This window comes from Egretta garzetta, unplaced genomic scaffold, assembly GCF_000687185.1.
Source record: "Egretta garzetta isolate BGI_Z169 unplaced genomic scaffold, ASM68718v1 scaffold215, whole genome shotgun sequence".
NCBI lineage: Eukaryota > Metazoa > Chordata > Aves > Pelecaniformes > Ardeidae > Egretta > Egretta garzetta.
Genome location: NW_009259719.1, coordinates 136,379 through 146,700, shown reverse-complemented (window position 1 = coordinate 146,700; position 10,322 = coordinate 136,379). Strand labels below are relative to the sequence as shown.

The window sequence follows — 10,322 nt, the reverse complement described above, 5'->3', positions numbered from 1 at the left end:
CAGAGGTGCCTAACAAACACAGTTTTTCAAGTAAAAGTGCAAATATATACCGTTCAGTGTAGTGAGAACAAAGACCCTAACAGCATGGTATAACTAAAGAGAATTAGAAAGAAAAAAAATGAACTATTCTCATTAAAAAAGTCCTACTCAATTCATAAATGAAGGCCCTCCTGATGAACTGACTTCTGTTTTCAGTATTTTGGAGGCGTTCATGTTAGGAGGCGGCCTACTATTGCTTTACATCATTTGTTTCTATAAATGCCCACCCTAAATACTTCCACGAAGGAAAGATTTAAATGTCTCAGTAGATTATACTAAGTGGCTTAATTTTGTTTAATCGTTGTCTTGTTTGGATGCATGTAGTAAACACGCATATTCCCTGGAGAAGGTAATGCCAAATATTTACCCTACCTACTTGATATTTCTCCTCATTAAAGAGCAACCATTAAGATATGTTGGTAGATGTTACTGGGAGCTGAGCCTGAAGTACTCAGTTTTTTTCCTGTTGGATCCTAAGCCATCGTGTCTCTCTCTTACAGGGTGGCATGTATGTTTTTCAACTCTTTGACTACTATGCAGCTAGTGGTGTATGCCTTTTGTGGGTTGCATTCTTTGAATGTATTGCTGTAGCCTGGGTTTATGGTAAGTGAGAATCCTTTCATCTGATACCTTTTGATGAGTCAGTGACAATTTTACTAGGCAAACATTTAGTCATCAGCCACCCCAGAATCTTCTTCCCAGCAACAGACACATGCCATTAATATAAATTTGCACTGACCTCTTGGAGACAAATTTGCATCTGGGATGAAGCCAACCTCCAGTGTTTTTCCATGCGAAAATGAGTATTTTTCCATTGCTAATTAATAAAGACACAATTAAGCATTTACATGTGTTAAGTTTAGAGGTGAGAGTTGAAAGTTTGGCCAGCCATGAAAAATCTCTGTTTGTCTCTCAGAGAATTTCTTTTCAAAGCTGCAATGTCTGCAAGGGGCAAGCCAACCAAACAGCAAATACAAAAGGAAAGCTGACAGAAAAGTGTATTCTGTCCCGTTATTTTTAGGTGATGCTGAGTACCAGGGTCTGACAGTAGCCTGGGTAGCTGCCTGAGACATTAGCTGAGGAACAATCAGAAGATGTTTGGTGCTTAGGACTGGTCATTTCCCTGATTCTTCATGTGCTCCATCTCCTTAGGAAAGCAAAACAAACAAAGCCTTCATTTTGCATCAGTCAGATTTCTGTACAAGCAGGGTGTACTGTCTGCTGTTGTGTCCTTCCCGTGATGATTCCCCCAGTGCGATCAGCAAGAGCCTGGGGAGAGGGGTGGGCAGGAGGGGTCAGCACTGCACTCCTGCATCTAAATAATGAGGGATGTGTAGGATGAGATTGTCTCCCAACCTTTGAGCTTCTCAAGGAGAAAATCATCTTGAACTTCACAGCCATGGGAAGCATATGAACAATATATCTGACACCTTCATCTTCCCTTTAAATATCCCTGGGGTGGGCTAGGAAAGTGGTTGTAATGCTGTAGCCTGTAACATGGCTTTTATATGCTCTAGTCTGACAAATGCCCTCACTATCTGTTACAGGCGCTGATAATATTTATGATGCCATTGAGGATATGATTGGATACAGACCTGGTCCCTGGATGAAATGGAGCTGGACTGTGATCACACCAGTCCTTTGCGTGGTAAGTACTGACTCGGGCTCTTTTAAGTCTTCCACGTAGCAGCTCTGAGCCGCCTCTTACCGCTTCTCTTCAAGTGAAGGCTGTTGCATTCAGAGACGAATTTGCAAAGAGCTGCTGGAGGCTTGAACATGCCCCTCAAAGACATCATCGTCTCAGACGTTAGCTGTTAATGTGACAGCTCTCTGCTGTGCTTGCGCACATTGCAGTTGTCTGCATTTGAGTGGGTTTTTCTTTAGGATTGGCAAACTATTAAATTCATTACACAGAAAACTCACTCTCCAAAGAGCAGTCCCTACTTTAGGTGGTAGAGCTACTAGGCCATTTTAACAAAAAGCCTTGAGCAGTCTGAGGCAGACACTCAGCTTGAAATGTTTCATTTGCTGGGAAGAACACCCCAGTAAGCTCCTTGCAATATACAGCACGTATTTGAGCCCTGAAAAAGAACAGGCGACGTACTGCCGCTGTTCAGCACCATTGCTTAAGACCCTGTTGTCAAGCAGTAGTTTGCCTGTAAGCAGATGCCGATGCTCTTTCAATAATTTAAATGGAAGAACAATTCCCCCATTGGTTTAAAATACATATGGTATCCATCAGCTCCGCCTGTCTTCCTTAGGGCCAGTGGTAGCACCAGAGCCGTGCTGCTTTCAGCATGTTTTGAGCCTCACTTTGTTTTCCTTTCTCATCCACAGGGGTGCTTTATCTTTTCTTTGGCCAAGTACAAACCACTGACCTACAACAAGGTCTACACATACCCAGACTGGGCAATTGGCCTGGGCTGGGTTCTTGCCCTTTCCTCCATGATCTGCATCCCTATGGTGATGGTCATCCGCATCATACAGTCAGATGGGTCGCTCATTGAGGTAAGAGCAATCCGTTGGCTGTCTGGAGGAGAAAGGGAGGTTTAACTCAGTGTGTTTTGCACAAAATAAGCACAATGCTTGGAAAACTGCCACCTTGTCCAGGTAGGGCAAAGCTGGGCGCCTCTCCTGCAGTGAATGCAAATAAGAATGTTAAAGATCAGCTGTCCTTTGGGCAAACAGTAGAAACAGAGCAAACAGAAAGCCTTCTGTCCTCAGACAAACACCAGGTGATTTGACTTGCGTCCCACTTGCTGCAGTTTCTAGCTTGGCAAATCATTGCCTCCATGTGCAGACAAGTGCTGAAGGACCGGGGTGCTTCCCAGTGCCAGATCTCTCTTCTCCAGCCCGCGGGGATGAGGAAAACACCAGCCTACAAATCACTGAGAAAACGAGAGAGAGAGACCTGGGTCAAACACGGCTATCTGAGAGCTCACTGAATTGCAGGAGAATTCGGATCCGCCTGTGGATTGTGTGGCTCTCAGGCACTCTGGGGGACTGAAAAAAGGTCAAACCCTCCTGCCAGTGGGCTTCACTTTTTAACTTTTTTAATTATTTTTTTTTATTATTCCTAATGAATCAAATCAAAACACTGGATCCAGATTGCCCTGATCTTTGGAAAACTTTGGGTTGGATTCAGACTTGACAGTGCGGATTCTCTCAGGTTTGGATTTGCAGGCAATCTCTTGCCTTTCCCAGTCAGCACAGGTTCCCCTGATTTGTTTTTCTTCCAGTGGAAAGTTTTCAGAGACTGCGCAAGCATGCAACTTAGCAATTCAGTTCTAAGCTTTCAGATTAGTTTTGTTTTTTTTTCCCTAATGAGACGATCTTAAATGCAGCCCAGAGTATTCTTGGAGGAGAAAGTGGGACACTTTGGGTTAGGAAAAAAGAGAGAATAGAATTTTAAAAAAGAGCATTTCCCAGAGCACAAACGCTTGCATTCGTTTTCCTCCAAGTGTTAATGGTCCTTTTCAGATGTGGCCAGAGCATTTTCATGAGTGTTTATTTTCCTGCCTACATTGTCACCCTCTATTGAGAGACAAGTCTAAAAGTAGCCAAAACACTCCTAAAAGACCATGTTAGGAAAGAGAGTAAGCACTGGTCAGATGCCATTTAGTTCTTCCTTTGTGAACTGAGATGTAGGAGAGAAGTCGCCGCTTGGCAGTGAGTGGCTGGGCTAAAAGGCAGAGCTGTTTCTAAATGAGGAAGGAGAACACACATAATTCAAGCAGCAGCTGCAGCACTGAAAGCCCCAGCGTGCAGGATGCTGATAATGCCGTGAATGCCCTCTCGTGTCTGACTTGCCTGCATCAAACCAGACTCTGCAGCTGAGCAGGAGTTGAGTGCGGTGCTCTGCAGCCCAGGTCCCCACGTCCTTGCAGAGCCACACGGCATACGCATGTCTCTGATGGCCACCACCCCTGTCCTCGGATTGCCAATGTCCTCCATCCCTGGTAGAGACACAGGGGCTGCTTGGTCTTCTCACCTTTGATTTTCTTCTTTCTTCCAGAGGATAAAAGCGGTGGCTGCCCCCAAGGAAGTGAATCGGTGGTCCAAAGAAACGGAGAGTGGCACCCCCTTCTGCCCCAATGGAACTTCAAATGGCGGATTGATCAAGCCAACTCATATCATTGTGGAAACCATGATGTGAGCTCTCTCTGTGAGAGGATAAATCTGCTTTAACTGCCGTTTACTAACCATAGATTCTCATAGGACCAGGTTTACAGAGCTTTATATTTGCACTAGGATTTATTTTTATTTCTCACAGAGAAAGTTATTTTTTGTGTGTGGTTTTTTTTTAATATTTTGTAAGGTAATCACAGCAGATGTCTCTCTGTAGAGGGAGAGCTTTCATATCAGACTAGACATATTACAGGAATTTACTAATATTGGGTTTTTTTAAATATATATATCTTTATCTCTAAATATTATACACCTTACCACTTGAATTGATTGTCTTGCCAGCAATACATTCAAGTCTCAGAAAGCAATTCTAGGTGCTGGTATGGTTGGGAGCAGGGTAACCTACAGGACACACAAAAGGAGCTCTGTTGAGAGATACGATTAAAAAAAAGACACTGTTTCAAGAGACTTTTCAAAGGTGTAGTATTTCCACCCTCTGGTTCAATTGTGGTAAACGACAGGCCTCAGGGTCACATTAGGGAAAGGGTACAGTTATGTTTAGCACAGTTCCTGAATAAAGATAGAGCCAGGCAGCTGGAGCGGAGAGTCTGCGAGGGAGGCAGAGAAGTTGAGTGTGAAAAGACTTGGGGCTGTCCCTCCCGAGCACGGTGTTGGGACCCTGTCACACAGCCAAGAGGAGGACTCGAGGAAGGCGTTTGCAGGATCTGGCATGGTTCACACTTTTTTTTCTTTTAGGTTTTGGGGTTTTTTTTCACTTAAGTGAAATGCCTGCTGTTTGTGCGTGAATGGGGAGGTTGAGTACGTGCTCCTGAGTTTTCCAGCAAAGCGTATTTTAGTGTGGTGGCACTGGTGTAAACTTGAATTCTGCAAACTGGAAGGGGCAGCCTGTCCCCGGGGTAGCAAGGGCAAGTGCCCAGGAGCTGAGAGGGGAAAAGCAGCACCTGCCCTCTGGGTGCTTCAGACATTTGCTTGCTCATTTGTTTGTGGGTTAATTATTGGACTTTGGTTTCGGGCGGAAAAATAAGAGAATCCCTTCTAGACTCTGATCGTCCAAAGGTGAACACAAACCAGGTCACCCCCAACAGGAGGAACAAAACCGCTCACCTGCACCTGGTGTTACCAGTATTTCTAACAGACATGTTGATAATAATAATCGTAATGAAGATAATAATATCACTCAGCAAACAGGTGCTTTTCATCCGTGTATCTCAAAAGTGCTTTGCCAAGTTCGGTACCCAGGATTTGCTTTATTTATTTATTTGGGGGTGGGCAGTCATTACTGTTGGGGAACAGACAAAAGAACTAAGTCCCTTGTCCCTTGTTACTAAATAGCAGCACTGGACCTATGGCTCCCAGTCTCCTTGCCCATCATTGGGTTAAACCATAATTTTATCTTTTTTTAGGGGGGTTGGAGGGTGGCAGACATATCTATGAGGTTTATGAATCTCATCTGCTGAAGAAACAGGGCTTTCGGGATTTTAAGCTAAGGCAAAGGGAACCTGTAACACTGAAATGTTTTGTATTTGGTCAGAAAGAATTGCGTACCGTTCCAGGTTAGACTGGGGAGTGAAGGGAAACCACTGCGAGGAGTGTAAGAATGGGGGTTCTGCTTTGTGTGGGCCAGGTGGAAGTTTCCATGGGGAATTGCTCCCTGAAGATTGTCCAAAACATGGACAAATTTTTTTTTTTTTTTTTTTTTTTTAAAAACTTGAGCAGGTTGTGCTGGGAACAGGTTCTCTGGTGAAACTCAGCCTTTTCCTGTGGGCATTGTATTGGAAGGAAAGGTTTTTTTAGTTCTTATGATACCACAGTTAGGCTATCCGAAGGTATTCAGAGGAATTGCTTGATAAAAGCAGAGTTTGCATGTGTTTATTCTACTTTCAGCTTAGTCTGTCAGGGCAGAGCTTGTCATTTCAATAGGAACATATCCAGTTCTTAACATTCCTACACAGTAGTTTTGTTTTATTTTTTCTTGTCCCATGGGCTAACTGGCCACAGCAGCGCAAACGCTTGTTGATTAGCTTGGTGGTTCTCCTGTGACAGAAAAGGGGTGATTAAACTTCAGGGATGGACCAAAATAAATTAAAAAAAAAAAGAAAAAGTGGCTGCATCTATAACTTTCAAAATCTTTCTAATTTGAATTTGTACACTTTTTTACATCAGATAGCTGAGTTGCAGCAACAAAACCAGCCACGGGAGAATTACTTTCATTTTCTTTTTCTGGTTGCTGTATTTTGAGTTATAAATGAAACTTTTCCACAGCTGGAGATGGCAAACAACTAATGTCACCTGCCAGGCCAGTGGCAATAGCCATCTGAAGGTCACTGGAGGAATTCGGTGAGCCGGGGGCGTCATCAAATGTGCCCAAAATAAAGAAACATGCATACAGTTGGTTTGGTTTTTTAATGTAGCCTTTAACCATCAAAGGCAAGGAAATGTAATCAAAGATAACTCTTTTAGTGGGGCTTCAGCTTGGACCCTCATTTCAGAGTTATAGTTAGCATCTGCAGTAAACAGGCACACTTGCCTGGGTGAAGAGGCAGTAGCAGGTTAGGGGGATTTTTTTTTTTTATATATATATATACACATTGTCATACAACTGCATTTGAGATATAGTTTGCACATCACTTTCATGCTATAGAGCTGAGACAAGCTTTAGTTAGGGAAAAATAATGGTTTGGCTACATCAAAGATATCTCCGGCGAGTCAGCCGGGTGTTCAGCCATCTCCCGCATTGTGGAGAGCATCTTTTGTGCTAAGAACCAGAGGGTTAATACTACACCTTTCCAAGTACAACTACTAAAGAACTAGAACCCAGCCCCGTTTCGATATAAACTGTGCCATTCAAATCAGTCGCTTCCATGTACCAAGTGAAAATGTCTTGCACATATGCAACAACCTCATTGAAGCATTCGCTATGCCACCTTCTCTGGCCCCGCTATCCTCTTTAGCAAGAGAGGGCTGGGACTCACGAAGAGCTAAGAAACTCTTGTTTCTGGAAAACAGTTCCCCTCTCCCCTCTTCTCTCCCGTTAAAAAAGAAAAAAAATAATTCTTGGTTTATCTGGGGCTTGAGTTCCAATGAGCACACTCACATTTTTACAGTTTGGGGTTTTTTTTCCTAACACTTTTATCAGATTTCTGAACTTTTCTTGGTGATAAATTTACATTTCAACGTGATCCTCTGCTAAATTTATTAAAAAACGATTTTTAAAAAAGCCTGTGTTTTCTACCTATTTCTGACTGCAAATACAACTGGTTTTTCTTTCCTAATTTACTTGTTTAAACACTTGTGACCTATTTTACCTGTTTTATGTAAATGAGGAACTCTATATTAAAATACCATGACTAGTCATAGATGAACTGGTTTGGATCAGGGAGAAATTAGTGAAGTTTTGGCATGAGATCTTTAGAACCAGATCCCTGAGCTCAAAACCAGAATAAAGCCAGACAAAGCCCACACCTTTTCATATTTCATGTACCTTTGTATTCGTGGGTTCTTCTGGGCTTGAAAATGGCAGATTTTCGGCAGTATTTATTTCCAGCTGAACTGAAATCAAGAGACAGTAGAAATGTAAAGGGGAACATTTACCCTACAAGATTTTCCAACCTGTTTCATATTTTTCTCAATTTTCCAAAATTTTTCAGTTCACCTGTCACTAGTTATGATCTCACTGAGTGGGCATCTATTGTAAGGGACTTTACCAGTAGTCTGTATTTTGGTATTTAAACAGTATGATTTCATAAATAGAACTGGTTTTTATTGTTGTTGTTGTTGTTGTTCTCATTTTCCTTCTCATCCGTAGCTTTCCTTTTCATCTGGTCCAAACAGATCCACACACTTAGAAAAGTCCTCTGTAAAGTGTGAGATAGTAGGTCCACAATGGATTTGTTCTTGTGTTTGAAGTGAAAATACAAAAGCCTCGCAGCTGTGTTTGCCATCTAGAACAATGCTGGTGCTCACCCCCGTGCCGCTCCTGGAGTGGAGGGAAGTTAGGAAAGGTCTGCTAAAACAGCTCAGCAAAACTGATTTTCACAGCTGGTTTTGGGCAGAGGAGGAGAAGAGGAAAACAAACAAACAAAATGGTGCAGCCTTACGGTTGGTGTAACACAAAAAAACCCAACAACAACCATCAGCAGAGCCTTCAACGTCACCGTCAGGCTAGCATCTTCTGCGGCTGTTTTCAGTCCTGTGTGCGCATCCTCCTTTCTCAACTGCAGATACTCCTGGTTCCTCTTCTCTGTCTCAGCGTTAGACAACTCGAGTAGATCTGAAGACACATGGACATTTCCATTCCATAGACCTTTTACAAGTCTCCTCCCAGTCTGCTTTGATTTGTGCAGGAGACTTAGAGTTTTAGTGAGGTCATATTTGTCACACTTGGGTTCAAAGCTCCCACTTGTTGCATCAATGGCAAAACTCCATCTGTGGGAGAAGGATTTGAACGTTTTTGCATAACTGATGATTAGCTTCCACGTCTTGTGGGCACTGCAGGACCACTCATGGAGGCATCATGTATATAAAATGTTAATAAGCTGTGTATTGAATGGAGTGGACAAGTTAGTTAAGCAGCTCGAGTACACTTGGAAGAAAGATGACCCTGACATCATTTCCAGGAGATTCAATGGAAGTTGCTCACTTTCAGTAAAAAGAAAAAAAAACCAAACAAACTGTGTTTAAGTAGAGTAGTAGATGAAATCTTTCACCCTCATATGCACGCACACAAGTGTTTATTCCTGGGCTGCCAAATCATGTGCATAAGTCTTGCAGAGCTGTTTAGGATGAGGATTGAGAAGATTTAAGCACCACTTGCCTGCAAAGAGCCAACTTGCCAGCGTGCCCAAGTGGCCTTCCCTAAATTGGGGGTGGTGAAAGAGGGAAGGTAATGACAAAATCCTGGACTGTGGCCCCTCCAAGGATGCCTTGAGGTGGGACTGGAAACTCTCCTGGCTCTTTGTAAGCGCCACATGGTACAGGAGGTTGGGTGTGGTGTGGTTTCAGGCAGCTGCCTTGGACTTGTTTTCTCCAAAATCAGCATCCAAAGCCTCATGACTAAGATTGATGTGTAGTTAGTTGTGTATTTGTATATTTGCATGAGCATAGATCAGGAAGTGTCAGACCCCAGTAGCTCATTTTATTTCTTGTAATCAAAGATAAGCTTTAGAAAGGAAGAATTCGGTTGATTTGGTGACACCTTGAAACTCAAAAATACCCATCAACTAGTGCAAAAGAGGCCCCCTGAGCTCCATACTTTGGTCATAAGCAATTTCTATTGGTATCAATGGTCAATTTGAGTTTACTAGAATGCTTGATCAAGAAAGACTCGAGCCTAACCAGCACTAGCCCCAGCTGGAAAACTGCCTGTTCCAGCCCTGCACCCTCCACTGGATCATGGCTCTTTTCTGTCAGCCCAAAATGAACCTGTGCATGGACAATGCCTCTCTGCTTTAAAAAATAAAATAAAATAAAATAAAATAAAATAAAAAAATCTGAATTTGTTTCTATTAAAAAATGAGAGTCAGGTTTTTTTGTGTTTTTTCCAGTTGTCATTGTGAATTGGTGATTTCAAGTTACTCATGTCCTAAAACAAGAGCAGAAAGAGCTTTAGGCACCATTTGACCCCCCCCCAAAAAAAGACACAAGCTCGAAATTTTGAGATTGGCAACAGTAGGAACACTAATCACTCCCCCATCTCCATCAAAGGTGGAAAACTTCAGTGACAGGGCTTGCAACTGGAAAAGAGCCTGACCCTGCTGGTATTGCTGGGCTATTGAATGGCAGTGCAGACACGGCCTTTTTGTGTGGCTGCTGTGTCTTAATTTGAAATAATCAGTAACAGTCTCAGAATTGAATTGCCACAAGCTTTCCACAGCCCTGAGCTTTAGGAATAAAGCAAATCAAAGACTTCTTTTTTTTTTTTTTTTTTTTAAAGAGCAAGTTTCTGGAGGTTTCCTCCCTATGGTTTGGCTCTGTGGTGCACAGTGGGACGGTGCTGCTCATGTTCCGATTTGCAGCACAGGGAAAGCATGGCCTGACTTGAAAAATAAGAACACATAATGGGGAAAAATATGGTTTAAAAAAAAGAAAAAAGTGAAATCTGATTATGCTGAGGAGCTGTGCATGTGTGCTTTTGT

At 42.7% G+C, this 10,322-nt stretch overlaps 1 protein-coding gene across 5 annotated transcripts in view; it reads left to right on the top strand.

The window, feature by feature from the left end:
* The window catches only part of SLC6A6 (solute carrier family 6 member 6), a 118,866-nt gene extending 108,794 nt beyond the window's left edge, over positions 1-10,072 (top strand). For all 5 annotated transcript variants that reach the window (XM_035894808.1, XM_035894806.1, XM_035894807.1 and 2 more), the window contains 5 exons: positions 540-642; positions 1,587-1,687; positions 2,377-2,547; positions 4,055-4,191; positions 7,994-10,072. In XM_035894808.1, the coding sequence (XP_035750701.1) occupies positions 540-642; positions 1,587-1,687; positions 2,377-2,547; positions 4,055-4,191; positions 7,994-8,033 (552 nt within the window). In that variant the 3' untranslated portion in view covers positions 8,034-10,072. The remainder of the gene's footprint in view (positions 1-539; positions 643-1,586; positions 1,688-2,376; positions 2,548-4,054; positions 4,192-7,993) is intronic.
* The last annotated feature ends 250 nt before the right edge of the window (positions 10,073-10,322 follow it).